At 39.4% G+C, this 16,333-nt stretch overlaps 1 protein-coding gene across 2 annotated transcripts; it reads left to right on the top strand.

Annotated features, from left to right (window-relative positions):
* The first annotated feature begins 2,575 nt into the window (after window positions 1-2,575).
* Window positions 2,576-15,780, top strand: UBE2B (ubiquitin conjugating enzyme E2 B). 2 transcript variants are annotated; one of them, XM_037050449.1, is made up of 6 exons: window positions 2,576-2,745; window positions 5,141-5,221; window positions 6,503-6,528; window positions 10,560-10,649; window positions 13,414-13,502; window positions 14,462-15,780. In XM_037050449.1, exons 1-6 carry the CDS (start codon window positions 2,702-2,704, stop codon window positions 14,588-14,590), a joined length of 459 nt encoding a protein of 152 aa, XP_036906344.1. In that variant the 5' UTR covers window positions 2,576-2,701; the 3' UTR covers window positions 14,591-15,780. The 2 variants fall into 2 exon arrangements, with proteins under 2 accessions (XP_036906344.1, XP_036906343.1); XM_037050448.1 differs by lacking the exon at window positions 2,576-2,745 and adding an exon at window positions 3,770-3,938.
* Window positions 15,781-16,333: the final 553 nt, after the last annotated feature.

Genomic DNA, 16,333 nt, shown 5'->3' with positions numbered 1-16,333 from the left:
AGGCCTGGTAACCTCAACCGCCAATGATTCTTGCTTATACACTGGTGTTTTTAAGGCTTTAATAAAACACCTTCACTGATTTTGTCAGAAGTGTTATTTCATGTTCGAAAATCATCAACTGGGTTTCCAAAACAATTATAAATTGCTAGAAAAATGACATAATGGATTTTTGATACATTATGATCCAAAATACTAATATCTTTAGTATTTTATTGTATGTGACTCTACCAGTGTACCTTCATCCTTAGCTGTTAGGAGGTTAGGATTGCTATAGCAGGAAGGCAAAAGAGTTAAAAATAACGTTCAGCTTATGATTTCAAATATCACATTTATGGATGAACAGCCAGTTAAGCCTGGCACCCTAGCTGGTGTAGCTCGGTGGAGTGAGTATGAGCTGTGAACCAAAGGGTGGCCAGTTCAATCCCCAGTCAAAGCACATGCCTGGGTTGTGGGCCAGTTCCCCAAGAGGAGGTGTGGGAGGCGCAACCACACACTGATATTTCTCCCCCTTTCTTTCTCCTTCCCTTCCCCTCTCTCTAAAAATAAATAAAATCTTACCCCCCAAAAAGGAAAAGAGTTAGACCTGGCTAACTTGATCACAAAGGCAGTTACCAATAACAAGAGATAGAATTCTGAGTTTGAAGGAAGGGAGCGTTGATGTAAGAAACATCCAAACCCGTACAGAATTTTTTAGTTTATTTGAGCCAAAGTGATGAGTGTGCTGGGAAGCAAAATCTCAACGATTAAGAAAATGCTCTGGAAAAATGGCAGCTCTACCATTCACTTTATACATTAGAACCAAAAGAGAAGATGTAAGGAGTTCCATGAAATTCACTATTGATTAGGGAGGCAGAAGGCGGCAAAGTAGGGAACCTCTCAGATTGGATAAAAAGGAAGACTCATGCTTCTTGTACATTGGTGAGTATAGGATAGGCAACATTTACGGTAAAGATGGTATGCAAACAAGAAAACAATGAGGGATTCAGTATTCCCATGTTCTAGGGGGAGACTATGCCCCAGGGGTCTGGAAAAAGGGATTACTCTGACATTCCAAATGTTATAGACGCAAGAAAGATAATAGTCAAGTCTGGGTAGGACCTACCTTCCATGATTCACTTTTAGTTTAGGAGGTTTTAATTTCAGACCATCCCAGGAGGCTACTTTAGGTGTCTGAAATTGTAAGGCCCACCATGCCTCCGGTGCTTGTGAGGTTTAGTATGTGGTCATTTTTCAACCACAGAAGATACCAGGAAAGGGGGGAACTTAACCCTCTCTGATTCCATTTAACCATAGGCAGCTTGGGGCAAAGCTAAGGCTCATTCTACCCTCCCATTCTGCTTTGGGCTGAAGAACTGTTCAGAGTCCTCTACAACAGTCAATACCTCTGATCTACCCCTCCACTAGTGTGTGTGTATTTCTGGTGCAACTGCACCTAACTTGCTGGTGTAGAAGACCTGAAATGAGTTATCCAGCTTAGATATGGAATCCTCACTCACGACTTTATGTCCCCCAGATCTGAATCCTACATCGGTTCCTTTGACAACCAGCCCCCACCAATATACTGCTCTCTAGAGATCTCATCCCCACACTTCTTGACAAAAACAACAGTACCCCATAATAGCCAAATCCATGGATTGTGACACAAATCCTCACAGGGGAGCAGACCCATTGGGAAAAACAAACTTTGTCATTCCTAGGGAGTGTGAACAACGAACGCTTGGACAGTCTACACCATTCTTTGATATTTGCCCAGAATTCCCAAGCCTGAAAACCCCACTGTAAGGCCCATGCAGGCAATTTGGACCCAAGGAAGCACATCAGGGGTTTTTACTTCATAGGGGCCTCGGCATTAGACACCTCACTCACTAGAAAAAGTGGAGGTCTCATCACTTTTTCTTCCCTATGACCAGATTTGATAGGCCCTTGAACCAACCAGAGGGGAGTTTAAATCCAAATAATTTTCAGCTTTGTTTTAAAGACTTAAGCAGAACAAACTTTGCTTTCCGTGACCTCTTCCACTTCTATTGCCCTTCCTGTTCTTGGCACCTAATGCTTGGAAAACTGAGGGTGTTCGCCCATCCTCAGTCCAGTCTACCTAACTACCAGTTTCATTTACCTGGTTGGGAATCAGATAGAGCGGACGCTCTCACGGGACTAGTTCTAATCGCAGAGGCACGTCACAGAGGCACGTGGTTCTAGATACTTCGCCACCTCCCCCTGAAGGGTGGATTGTTGACAACGCCGCCAGCGGTCACGTGGTCTTACGTCATCCCACCGCCTTTCCCTGAAATCTCTGGCCCCTCTTGCGTCCTTCTTTTCCCCACTCGGTCGGACCTAAGTCAGTGAAAGGGGGAGAGACAGGATGATATTTCGGTTTCAGTGTCTCTTAGTCCACAAAGTCTAGTCTGAACACAGAGAATACTAATTTTTCAATTACTTGAAGAAGCTAAAATAGATAAGGCCTCGCTGCAAGGCCCCCACAGGAGCTCTAAAACGCTCCTTCCCAAATTTCTACCCCCCTCACTCTGTGGTACTGGCGGAGGGCGGAGGGATCTGGAGGCGGCGGAGGGAGACGTCATTGCAGGGTTGTTTGTGCAGCCTCGGTGGCGGTGACCCGCAGTGATTCGGCCGCCGCGCCGGGGGGTGGGGGGGCTGCGCGGGACTCTTTTCTTTCTTACGGACCGCGGGGCAGTTGTGGAGCATGTCGACCCCCGCCCGAAGGAGGCTTATGCGGGATTTCAAGCGGTAAGGCCCTTCCCCTTCGCCTGGGGTGACGGTTGCTCCCCATAGCTACGGGCCTACAGGGCGGGGATCCGGGACACCTTCCCCTCGCGATCCTCCAGGCTGGCCGTGGGCCTCGAGCGAGCGGCCGGAGGCCAGTTCTAACGCCTATTCGCACTCCCTCTTCCTTTCTGCTCACCCCTCTGACGGAAGGAATTTCGATATGCATCCACCTCAAAAGTGGAAAAATGGTTATGGGCTCCAAGGACTCCCCGCTGCCCGCTTGGGCCAGTTGCCTGAGGGTCGAACCTTGTCCCCCAAGCCCCTGACCCTCGCCCTGCGGTGCCCCTCCCTGAACCCGCAAGGCGAGCGCTGGCAGCAGTGCGTTCCCCGCTCGCTGCGCCAATCAGCTTTGTTCTCCGGGCCTGCGGTCTGCTCGGAGGGGGAGCGTCGGGGCGAACGGCGCCCCCCCCCCCCGCAGTGAGGGTGGGGTCTGCAGCGCGAGGCCCGGAGGTGGTTAACCCGGCCCCCGAAACCCGACTCCGCCCGCCCGCCCGCCCGGGAGGACCTTGAGAACTGGCTTAGGGATCTGGGCGCGGGCCGCGACGCCAGCTGCCAGGGCCTCCCCGGAGTGAGCCCCGGGCCGGGCGCGCGAGGCCCCGTCTGCAGCCCCGGGGTCTGGCCGAGGGCCTTCCCGGGCGGGCGCTCACCCGGGCCTCTCTGCGACGCGGGATTTGGCGAGGAGGAAGTGACTTTCTTTGGTTGTTNGGGGTCTGCAGCGCGAGGCCCGGAGGTGGTTAACCCGGCCCCCGAAACCCGACTCCGCCCGCCCGCCCGGGAGGACCTTGAGAACTGGCTTAGGGATCTGGGCGCGGGCCGCGCCGCCAGCTGCCAGGGCCTCCCCGGAATGAGCCCCGGGCCGGGCGCGCGAGGCCCCGTCTGCAGCCCCGGGGTCTGGCCGAGGGCCTTCCCGGGCGGGCGCTCACCCGGGCCTCTCTGCGACGCGGGATTTGGCGAGGAGGAAGTGACTTTCTTTGGTTGTTTACCTTTTCTGTGGAGGTGCGGGGGGGAAAGGGACAAAACGTAGCGCTGCGGTCCTCTGCACGTTTTTCCAAGGTTTTTCTGAGGGGGCCCGCCCCGATGCAAAGTATATGGTCTGAAAACTTCGATTGGCCGCTCAGGAAGTCCCTCGCAGCTTCGCCGTGGCCAGGCCGTCGGTGAGGCCTTCGGAAGCCATTGTTTTGGGCTTTGGCCAATGTATCATTGAATTTGTTCGTAACTTCTCTTCACCGGCCACCTTCGGTGGGCGTCGGGCAGCATACTTCCTGGAAGGCTTCTTCTGCCCAGGGCGGCTCAATCTTGAGGATGACTAAAAAAAAAACAAAAACACAAAACAAAAAACAAAACCATTTTTATGGGGATTAATTTCAGAGTGTCCTACCGCCTGACAATCTCGGCATTTGTATATGTACAGAGATAAAATGTAGCGTTTACTCTTCAATGAGTCTTTGAAAGGGGATGTCGTATTTCGTGTAAAATCCTCTTGTAAATCTTGAAATCGGTAGATTATAGGTTAGCTGAAATTCGGATGAGTGAAATTGCAATAATAAAACTACCAGATCTTAACTGCTATTCTTTGCTTTATTCTATTGTATTGTATGTGTGTTACATCTTTCTCTCTGCTTTATTCCAAATTGGACACACGGTACCAATGGTAGTTTTCCAAGGGTCTTCAGGTTACAAGAATTTGTGACAGATGTTGGAAGGGAGCTTTGTGTTGAGTCTCCTGATCTGTGAGGTAGATTTAGTGTCAGTGCAGAGCCTCTAAAATGGGAAGGGACAGAAAACCTAATTGAACCTTCCATTACTCTAAAGCCATTGCTAATTGAAGCAAATGGAACAAAGAAACTTGCGTGCCTAAAACTGGTTTCCTATCCAAATTGAATGTAAGTGGTGGTTACACTGAGGATTTTTTTGTGTTTGAGGGGAAGGGGCTAGTGGCCTTTTTGCACAAATAGCCTTGGTTAGGGCTCACAGACTCTGCATTACATTAGCAAAATTGATGGTTCTATAAACATGTTTTTGGCACTTGAGGTATTTATTTATTTTTTGGTCGAGGGCAGCCTGTAAACATTCGTTCTTGGAAGATATCTTCACCTTGATGATATTTGAAGAGGGATACTCCCAAGCCCTTTGGAAAGTTAGATAATTTGGAGCTGTATCTGATAAGTTTATAACTGGTCGATTTTCATTTTCTTTTTGTCAGATGGTTTATTCCAGCTCATCACAAGAACAGGGAAATAGATTTAGATTTATCTCTGTGTCTCAAGATAGATAGTATAGAGTTTATAGGTGTTATGTTTGGACTTTTTAGTGACTCAAATGTTCAAATTTTAAAATTACTACGATGGATTTTTAGATTGCAAGAGGACCCGCCGGTGGGTGTCAGTGGCGCACCATCTGAAAACAACATCATGCAGTGGAATGCAGTTATATTTGGGTGAGTTTAGAGATAAAACAACTAATAGATGTGGTGATTCTTTAAGGAAAAATACGCAGCTAGGAAAAGAGGTTGAGGTGGAATGAGGACCTTACTGAAACTGCAAGATAGAATAAAACATTCCCATTAACTTGTAGCAGTTACACAAAATTTATTTGCATCTTAGTGTTAAAATGTATGATTTTAAAAGGACTTGGGGATTTAATTTTGTACAAACTGTACCAAGCAGGTGTTTCTGCAAAAGGCTAGGAACCAAAAAATACTGAGATCTTACTGTGGCGAGAATTTAAATGAAAACTTTCACAGTGTGAAAACACAGGCAGACCTCAGAGTTACTGCAGGTTTGCTTCCAGACCACCACAATAAAGGAAACCTTTTTTTTTGGCTAGTGGAGAGCCTTACTACATTCAATTCATTTAAAAAGGTTGCCTGTGAAGCACAAAGAAGCAAAGCTGGATACAAACAAATGCTGGTAGCTTAAAGGCGTCTTTGAATAGCAGTCTTACATTTTACATGTCATATATAGCATAAATGTTTTCTAATTTAAAATTTCCAAAATTTTGGTTTTCTCAGACTTGATCTTTCACTTTTTTTAAACTAGGGTTTTGCACTAGAACTTTGATGGGAAAGTCTTTCATGAACAATTCTGATTTGTCTCTGAATTAGTTAAAAGAGTCTACCTTAAAAACTAGTGGGAAAATGAGCATAGTTCCTGTTCTAAAGTGATTATATTAAATCCAGGCTAACTTGCTTTGGAATCCTGAATATGCCTTGCAAGTAACAAGCTTCTGCTGCTGCTCAGGAAAGATGAAATTGACATATGGAGGCAAGAAGATGATGGGAGCAAAAGAAAATGGCTTTCTTGATGACTTCAGTCATGTCTATCCAGTTTGAACAAGAAATTGTTCTGTTGAAAAGCAGAATACTCTGATTTGGTGTCATAATTATCTTAAACTAAAGCATATTGCTTTTTGTTTTACTGATGTAATGTAAGATAGGACCTTGTAAGAATACACATTTACAAAATGACTGGTTGGTATTTATGAACTGAATTTTTGTGCTAAAATTACAGATTTTTGTAAAAGGAAAATTCATAAAAAATTACTTTTTATGCCTACATCTATGAAAATCTAGGGCTGAGATGATATTAAACCTAAAAACTCCACAAATCATCAGAATGAGCCCCTACTTTCTGTGTTGAGTTTTCACTCTTGAAAATCAGAAAAAAAGCAGAACGAAGGAAGGAAAACCTTTTTTAATCAGAATTCTTCTTGTTTTCAGACCAGAAGGGACACCCTTTGAAGATGGTAAGTCACTCTCCTTATGTTTTCTTTAGTATTACGAGGTTTTTTAAAGTAGGAAATTGTGATACCAGTGTATCTACTTAAATCTATTGTCTGTTAATAGGTTAAATTAAAACTAAATACTGCTACTGAGAATTTTAGTTTACAGGACTTGCTTTGCTTTCCCCATCAGCTTGACTAGCTTTGGTTGCCAGTTACTCTATTACTTTGATATTTGGCTATAAAACTGGAAGCCCAGCTGGCAGAGTCCATGTTGAGAGTAGTTTTCATTTCAGGGCTTTGTAGCATGCTAACATGTACCTGAGATAAACACCAGGAGGATAATCATGCTTTTTTTTCTTTCTATTACCTATATTGGTAGAGATGTTGAGCTGAAATTGTCATTAAATATACATAGCTGCCAGTAGATTCACATTCAGCTGGCATTCAACACTCGAAAATAGCATTTTGCATAATCTTTTGCATCTTAAATTCAGCATTTTCACCAAGAGCCAGGGAAATGGAAAACTCGTCATAATATATATTTATAATGGAGCTTATCAAATTGATTTTAACCAGATACTCATATTTTCCCTAATTACAGCATTTTTATTTATTTATTTTTCAAGATCTTATTTGTCTTTAGATGGAAGGGAAGGAGAAAGAGGGAGAGAAACATCAATGTGCAGTTGCCTCTTATGCGCCCCCCACTGGGGATCTGGCCTGCAACCCAGGCGTGTGTTCTGACTGGAAATCCAACTGGCGACCCTTTGGTTCCCAGCCCACACTCAATCCACTGAGCTACAGGAGCTAGGGCATATTTTTATTTTTTAAAAAAATTCTTTTAAATGTTTGTTTTAGTTATCAGAATGGCTTCAGCATTAATGCAGCAAGGATATCTGCACAACAATTGATTGCAGCATCATTTTTAAGGAGATAACCTGAATGCCCAGAAGAGGAAACAGCAGATTATGATAGAGCTAGACTGTGTCATATTCTGTACTACTTTTTGTTTTAAAAAGGCATATTTTGCAATCCCCCCCATTTTTAGGATTTTATTTATTAATTTTTGGTGTGGGGAAAGAAGGGAGGGAGAGAAATACTGTCCTATGTACAGGCCCCATCCTGGAACTGAATTTGCACCCCAGGCAAGTGCCCTGACTGGGAATCAAATCAGCGACCTTGGTGACCTTTGGTTTTGTGGGATGACACCCAACCTAGCCACTCCAGTCAGGGCAATATAATAAACTTCTTAAGGAATAAGGCAGACTGGACAAAACAACATTATAGGATAATGTATGTTGTGGTATCACGCTTTTACTAAGTACATACATGCAAGAGTGTGGGTATATTAAAGGGTTGTGCACCACACTTATCTTTAAAGAATTAAAGAGAGGGACTTAAGGACTTAAGCTTTTTACTCTATACCTGGTCTCAAGGTGGTCCATAAACCCCTTAAGGTCCCTGAGACCCTTTCAGGGGTTTCATGTGATCAAAACTGTCTCCATAGCAATACAGAGACATTGTTTGCTTCACTATATTGGCATTTGCACTGATGGTACGAAATCATTAGTGATTAAAACCAGACCCAAGCAGTTTAGTGTCTTTGTGCAAATCAAGACAGTGGCGGCAAACGGTACTAATAGTCTTCATGCTTTCTGCATTTTAAAAGATGCCAGTTTTCACTTAAAAATGTCTTGATGAAAAGTGGAAGTTACTAATATTTATTAAATTCTGATCCTTGAGTATACATCTTTTTCATAATACTCTGTGATGAAGTGGGAAGTATGCGTATAGCACTTCCTGTGTACCAGAGTATGGTGACTGTCTTGAGGAAAAGCACTTCTGCAATTGTTTTTGGGTTGCAACTTAGAACTTTCACTTTTCATGGAACGTTTTTACTTGAAAGAATGACTTCACAGGGAAACTGATTCTTTAGGTTTGAGTACTTGGCAGACATATTCTCAAAAATGACCTAAATGAGCTATTAGGTCATGGAAGGCAGCTCCCAGTACTTGTTGCTGCTGATAAAATGACAGCTTCCCAAGATTTCTCTGATGAGAGGTCAGTAGGTAGTATTAGCTACTGTGATTTTTTTTGGATGGTGTCTAATGGAATATGGTGACATTTGGAAAAGTAGTATAACAATGAACCAATATTTTCCAAATACAAGTGATACAAAAGGTTTAATTATATGGTTTCAGATTTTACATTGTGACTAACCTTTAAAAAACCTATCAGTTCTTTGGTGTAATATCAAAAAGTCATCTGCAATTATCTGGAAAGGCTATGAAAATACTGTATTTTGCCATGTATAATGCACCCCTGTGTATATTGCATACCCACATTTTTGGCCCAAACTTCAGGAAAACAGTCTTCTAATTTTTTAATTCAATTATTTATTTATATTTAGATATTTGTTTTTGTGTTATAAAGGAATTTTAGCATTTACTTCAGAACATATTATGGTACAAGAAATTTTATGTAATAAATAATTATAAAACAAGAACAGATACAAAGTATTTCAGGTTCTACCCATGTATAATGCATATTCTTATTTCTCAAAAATTTGGGCAAAATGTGTGTATTATACCCGGCAAAATACAGTACTTTTACATTTATGTAATTGTGTGATGCCTGATTTTCATGTTCCTCAACCAAAACAGCATATTGCAACAGATTGAATGCAGAAGCAGCTAACAGAATCCAGCTGTCTTCTGTTAAGGCAGCCATTAAAGAAATTTGCAAAAATGTAAAACAGTACTTCACTTCTCGCAAACTTTGGGGGAAGATGATATTTTTTCATTAAGTGTTACTTAGGCAAATGTGTAATGAGTCTGTAGTTACTAATGATATATATTTTAAGGTTTTCTGCTTATAATTTCTAATACAGTGTTTATTGATAGTTACGGCCAATGGTATACTGGAGGCACCTTGTGGGGATTTGTTGCAAGCTAGTTATTAGAGAGCCAGTATTTAAAAATGAAACTACCTTTATTTTTGGTGGAGATACCATAAAATAATATGCTATTACATGCATCTCTTTCCAGCTTCACATTCAGGTGCCTTCACATTGAAAACTCGGTGATTGTTGGGAATAAGAGTGTACAAGGGAATCTGAGACCCCACAATGTGAAAAAAAGCTTAAAAATAACTTTTATATTTGTGTTTGTTTAAAATTTTTACATGTACAGTTTTGTAATTAAAGAAAATTAACATGTAATCTTTAAAAATACATAATTAGGTATAAGGCTGTCTTTGCTAATTAACGATATATTTCATAGTACCTCTATTAATGTATCAAAATATGAAGTAGATATCACCTTTGAGTTTGCTTATATCTTAGAAAGACAAACCCAAAACCAGTAGTAGTGTTATTTCTGTGGAGTGGATTTGGAATCAAGAGTTATTTGTTCACTATGAACAGATTTACTTTGCTGCAAATGCATGATTTGGGGAAAATGAGTATGTTTGTCTTGATCAGAAAGTACTGATACAGACTGACCAAAATGTACCATGTTGGTCTATAACCAACAAAAGTTGGCAGTTACCCTAATGCTTACTGATTCCTGACATCCTGGAGTGAAGGGATTGTCAGGGACAAAAGGGACCTTTCACATTAGCGCCATGCCTTCAGTCTAAGCTCTGTCGTGTGATAGTCTCCCCTCGCAGAATCTTCTGGGCTCGCCCCTTCTATACTGTAAACTACAGCCTCGTCACTTAACTACCTGTATTTCTCCTGATGTACATTTTACGTTCTGGTAGCTTAAAAGGGCCAAATTGCCTCTTAAAACGATGACAGATTAGTTTCCCAAGTTTTATAATTATTAGTTTCCCTTGTTTTATAATTATTTCCCAAGCATTAGCTTACCAATGCTGGGTGTTAACAGTTCGACAGAAGTATGAGTATATTAGTATGTTTTATGTACTGACCCAAAATTCATGGTAATTTTTATGTGGTGCAAAAACTAGTATGGGTTGAGTAATCATTGATGAAGAGGTTTAAAAATAATGGTTATCTTTACTGTAATTATTTTGGTTTGTTTTCTATCTAGGTACTTTTAAACTAGTAATAGAATTTTCGGAAGAATATCCAAATAAACCGCCAACTGTTAGGTTTTTATCCAAAATGTTTCATCCAAATGGTAAGTAGCAATTTATTAGACTTTGCAAATAATCAGGGGTGGGGTTGTTTCCTTACTCTTCAGTCTTACCCCATACTTCTCACTCTCAGAGCCCACTTCTAGATGCGGCTTCCACATCAGTGCTAGCCACGTTTTTGCAATCTGGACTATTACCCAGGTTCCAAATTTGAGATAAAGTTGTTTTGTTTTAATGATTTCTGATTTTAAAGTAATTTATTTGTAGAAATGTGAAAGGTGGTGAAAAGAATTTGTCAGTGAAAATTCAGCTTTTAAAATTTCAAATAAATGCTTGCACAAAATTGGTATGTTTTATGTCAAGTAATTTTTATATACTATGAACATTTTTCTTTTTTAAAAAGATTTTACTTATTTTTATAGGGGAAGGAGAAAGAGGGAGAGAAACATCAGTATGTGGTTGCTTCTCGGGCGCACCACATTTGTTAGCAGTTACTCCCCATTTCTCCCAACCCCTCCAGCCCGAAGCAACCACTGATTTATTTTCTGTTTCTACAGATTTGCCTTTTCTGGAGTTTTCGTGTAAATGGAATCATATAATAGATGTGGTTCTTTGTGACTAACTTAAGCTAGTAAGCATAGCTTTCAGAGTTCATCTACATTATAACACGTATCTGTACTTAGGTTCCTTTTTATTCCTGAATGATAATCCATTATATGGATATATAGAGTATTTTGTTTCTTCATCAGTCCATAGATGTTTGGTTTCTTGTTTACTACTTTGTGATTACTTCTCAAAAATAGTTACTAATTCAAAACTTTAAAATCATTTTATGCTTTTAAGAGATTTACAGAGGTGATGGTTTTTACTTTAGGCTTCCTAAATTTGGTATCCCTGTGGATCACAATGGTAGTTGACTGTGCTTTTTTTAAGCTGGGAGTTAGAATCTGGTCTAAAGCTAACAAGTGGAAATACCTAGCAAGTGGATAGTGATCGAGGCCACGGGAGTGAATAGCACTGCCCACAGCATATGTAAAGGGTAAGAAGGAAAAGGAGGACTGAGCACAGAGTCCTGTGGAATGACAGTATTTAAGTTTAATTTTTGCCTCCGGTCCCCCCCAAAGCTGCATTGCTATTTTTATGTGGAATGATCTGGCTTGCTCCATGAAGCTTTCTACAAGCTGGTTGTATCTGTAACATTTACATTCATTTACCCTTTGTCAACATAGCAGCAGTTCTATTTCTGGAAATTTAGTATACAGATGTATAGTCTTGTAGATGGAGAAGTATTTATTATGTTCATTGTATTTTCACATAATGAGTTTAAGAGATGAGGGGAAATACCACCCAAGTGTTAGACTTATTTAATTAAATAATTAAAATTATTTAATTTTTATTTTTAAAATTCTGTTTATACATTCCTTATAAGGAATGCATACTCAATACAAAAATAAATCACAAAATACAAGAAAAAATAAAGAAAATAAGATCCTTCATAATCCTATCTGCAGGTATCTTACTTACTTTTTGTCATTTAGTCTTATAAATATTTGTGTAACTGCATCTACCTCAAATGAAAATACTTGTATGTAATTCTTTATAAAAAATGGAATTATATAAATAAGTGGAGAATTGAGGTACTATATTATAAATGTCTTTCTACATTAGTTAATATAGGGTAGACGTAGATCATTTCTGGTGGCTGTAAGGGTGTTGGGGTTATACCCAGTCCCCTCTTTATGGACCACAAGGTAGTTTCCAATTTTTAGCTTTTATAAATAGTACTGTAGTGAACATGTGTAAATAAAACTTTGCATGTCCATTTTTATTTCTTTTAAAGTAGTATCTGAAAGTAGAATTGCTGTATTAAAGAAGAAATTGCTTTCTCTTTTCATTTTTTAAGAACTTTCAAGAGTTTTATTTAAGAATGTTTAGAAATATGAAAGTTTTCATTCATTAAAAAAATTATATTTTATTGATTCTGTTATTACAGTTGTCCCAATTTTTCCCCCTTCACCACCCTCTCCATCCAGCATCCCCCAGTGCCTCAGGCAGTCCACACACCATTGTTCATGGGTCATGTGTAGAAGTTCTTTGGCTACTCCATTTCCTATGCTGTACTTTACATCCCCGTGGCTCTTCTGTAACTACCTATTTGTACTTCTTCATCCCTTTACCACTTCACCCATTCCCCCATATCCCTCTCCCAGCTGGCAGCCATCAAAACATTCCGTATCCATGACTCTGTCTCTGTTCTTGTTTGCTTAGTTTTTTAGATTCAGTTGTTCATAGATATGTATACATTGTCATTTTATTGCTCATGGTTTTGATCTTCTTAAAGAAGTCCCTTTAACATTTCATATAATGGTTTCGTTATGATGAACTCTTTTAGTTTTTCCTTGACTGGGAAGCTCTTTATCTGCCCTTTGATTCTAAATGATATTTTTGCTGGGTAGAGCAATCTTGGCTGTAGGTCCCTGCTTTTCATGACTTTGAATATTTTTTACCAATCCCTTCTAGCCTGCAAGTTTCTTTTGAGAAATCAGCTGACAGTCTTATAGAAATACGGAATTTAAACAGATTTGCTATATGGTGTGTTGGAAAAGTTTAGTCTCACTCAGCCTCCTGATGAAAAGGTACAAAATAAGAGACCTTAGTTTTATGACTGGTTTTCCTATGAGACAAAAGGGGGTTTAGCTGTTGCCTGATGTTCAAAACTTCTGTCTGTGCCAAGCATTGTTTATAGTAGAGTCTTATCTTTTAGATATGACAGTTAATGTGTAACCAGTTTTAGTGTTGTCTTTGCAGTGTATGCTGACGGTAGCATATGTTTAGATATCCTTCAGAATCGATGGAGTCCAACATACGATGTATCTTCTATTTTAACGTCAATTCAGGTGAGTGTGTGTTAAGATGCATCATAATTTTTCAAGGCTGTGTATGGGATCCGTTTGGCTCCTTTAGGTGTAAAGAGCAAGTGAGCAAACAGACCTTCCCAGCACCCACCCAGGTCACCAATGTCAGAGCTCAGACAAAAACCCACAATTCTTAAGACGACTGGTCTGCTTTTTAATTAGTGACCACCTTATATCAAATCCACCATTACTTTCCTGTTCATATGTAAGTAAATGTTGCAAGAGCTGAAGGTTATTTATGCATGGTTATTCATGGTATGAATAACCATAGATTACAGCCATAGATTGTGGAGGAGAATGAGAAATCTTAGGGGCAGATGTAGATGGTTGCTTAGAAAACCATAGGGACCTCAAGAAACTGTCAAGTGCAGAGAAGCATTGAGTGTGTGCCTCCTCCAAGAAATTCTGTGCCACTCTGGCAGAGTAGTTCATAGTTGTGTTTTAGTTATGTGGATTTGAGGGGAACAGAAGTAACATTTTGGTTTGTGATCTTTCTAAAGCTTTTCTATCGTACCTGCTTTAATTGGGGTCATCTTATAAATATTCTTTATAACCTTCCTATTGCTTTGCTGTTAGATGTATTTTATTGATTGAAGGAAACAAGATTAACTTTCCAAATTGTTGTATATTAACCAAATCAAACTGCTTATTTCCTAGCTTAATGTGTTAGTATGCTGAAGATTATTCTTTCCCGGTCTGATTGAAATTAGAGGTCTTAAGGCATTTGAGAGTGGTTTATTTTAGAAGCTTGAGTTCTTTAGCAGCAGAAATCTTAACTGTAGTTATCAAGCCATTTCTGAAAAGTGGCTTTAGGTCTTTTAGACCTAAAAATATTTAAGACATACTAATTTCTGCCATTTTGTATAAGTTCTGTGCTCGTTAGCTGACCCATGTTAATACAAAGAATAACTGCAAATCTGTTTTTCTTCTCTCTTTCCTAGTCTCTGCTGGATGAGCCCAATCCAAACAGTCCAGCCAATAGCCAGGCAGCACAACTTTATCAGGAAAACAAACGAGAATATGAGAAAAGAGTTTCAGCCATTGTTGAACAAAGCTGGAATGATTCATAATAGACAACTGGTCTGTTAATCTTTTTCATCATTGTTGTGTATAATTTACCTCTCAGTAGAAAGGCTAACAAATTTTAAGTGCCACAGGTTTTAAGGATTCTGCAGAAAGAAAAAAAGTCCTTCAGTTTAGAACCTACAAAAGCTTGTGTATCTTGATTAATGTACTTTTTATTGCATGGTGTGAACTAAGTTATTGCTTACATAAATTTGTAATATATCCTGTTTGTATTTTTTTCCAAGTGTATAATGTTGGTGTGGAGTTTTCATGACAGAATATACACATTTTGTAAATCTGTACTTTTTTCAAATATTGAATGCCTTATTTTTGAATTCTTTAGATTTTTAAATTGGAGAAAAGCACTTACAGTTTTTTATATATATTACATGTAAAGCTGTTAAAATACATAACTTCAGTGCAAGAGACTTTGTCACTTATTTCCTTATCTGTGTAGGATGGGTTAATAAGTCTCTAGCTCTCTATCAATTGGTAGTTCATTTCCAGTTTCAAAAGAACAGATTTATATTTTACCAAGAAATTCTTCAAATTTGATTCTAAACATCAGTAATAATCTCAAACTTTATTTTGAACACATCTATGTTAGTTTTGGTCAAGCAGTTTATAGACATTAGTGGTTTGGTTCTGTCCAGCTCTGTACTTAAGCCACTTGTTACTGTTTCTTCCCGCCCTGCTCAGTGTTGAACTGTACCGTCTGTGATTTCACAGTTCGCACCTCTACCGTGAGGAGTTAGTATCTTTTACCATGAGCAGAGCTGATGCAACTTATTTTGCTGCTTGATAACACTTTAAAAGATTTTTGATAATGAAGAAAGTAAAACCTAACGTTTACCAAAAATCCATGCCCCCATTATTACCAGTGAATAAGAGTTAGTTGCATTGGCTGAACAAGGTGTATATTTGGAAGGAATCTTGGTATAATTTAAATATTCAAAAACTGCCTTTTAATGTGATTGCTTATCTGTTTATTCTGGGAAAAATGTTTTCATACCAGGGCCCACTGAGTTGCTTTCTCTTGTGGAGATTTTTTTTATCTCCTAAGTTGTATAAAAGTTGTACTGCATCTTAGTTTACTGGATAAATTTAAAACACAGTATTGTAGAAAGCTAATACAAAGCTATCCTATGCCTTTAAGTAGTATAGAAAATGGAAAATATAAGTATAAATTCTGTTAAATCACTTGTGTAGTCTTTCTAGTAGTTAAAACAGCTATTTCAGTAATTCCAAGAATGTCTTGTCATATTCCCACTAGCTGAGTAAGCCAAGAGCCTCTTCTCTATTGGAAGACTGTAAGATGGCAACATCTACAGCTTCTGTTAAGCAAAATTTAACACTGGAAGAATTAGTGCCTTTAAAGGTTATTATTTGGCAATCTGGAGGGTAGGTGTATATGATCTATTAGAATATTGCTTCAAAACCTATTTTTATCCTTAATTTGTTTTCCTTTTGTATTTAAAATGGAAACATTTCAAGTATTGATAGAAAATTATAGGGGGAAATACATCGTACTTTGCGAGGTGTCAACCCTTAACTCCTAAGTTCATCACATACGTAAAACTCAGACCTAGTCACATTCCCATTGGAGAAAAATCTTTGGAACATTCTCTGAATTACTCCTCAGTTTTTTTCCTTTAGCTTTGGAAGAGATTCCTGTTTGGCTGACTAAAACCTTCAATTTATAAGATTATATCATATGAAAAGAATTTACTTTTAAACTCTACAAATTT

The sequence above is a fragment of the Sturnira hondurensis genome, unplaced genomic scaffold (genome assembly GCF_014824575.4).
Source record: "Sturnira hondurensis isolate 20B ecotype Veracruz unplaced genomic scaffold, ASM1482457v3 Scaffold0006805, whole genome shotgun sequence".
Taxonomy (NCBI): Eukaryota; Metazoa; Chordata; class Mammalia; order Chiroptera; family Phyllostomidae; genus Sturnira; species Sturnira hondurensis.
This window is presented reverse-complemented; position numbering and strand designations above follow the sequence as displayed.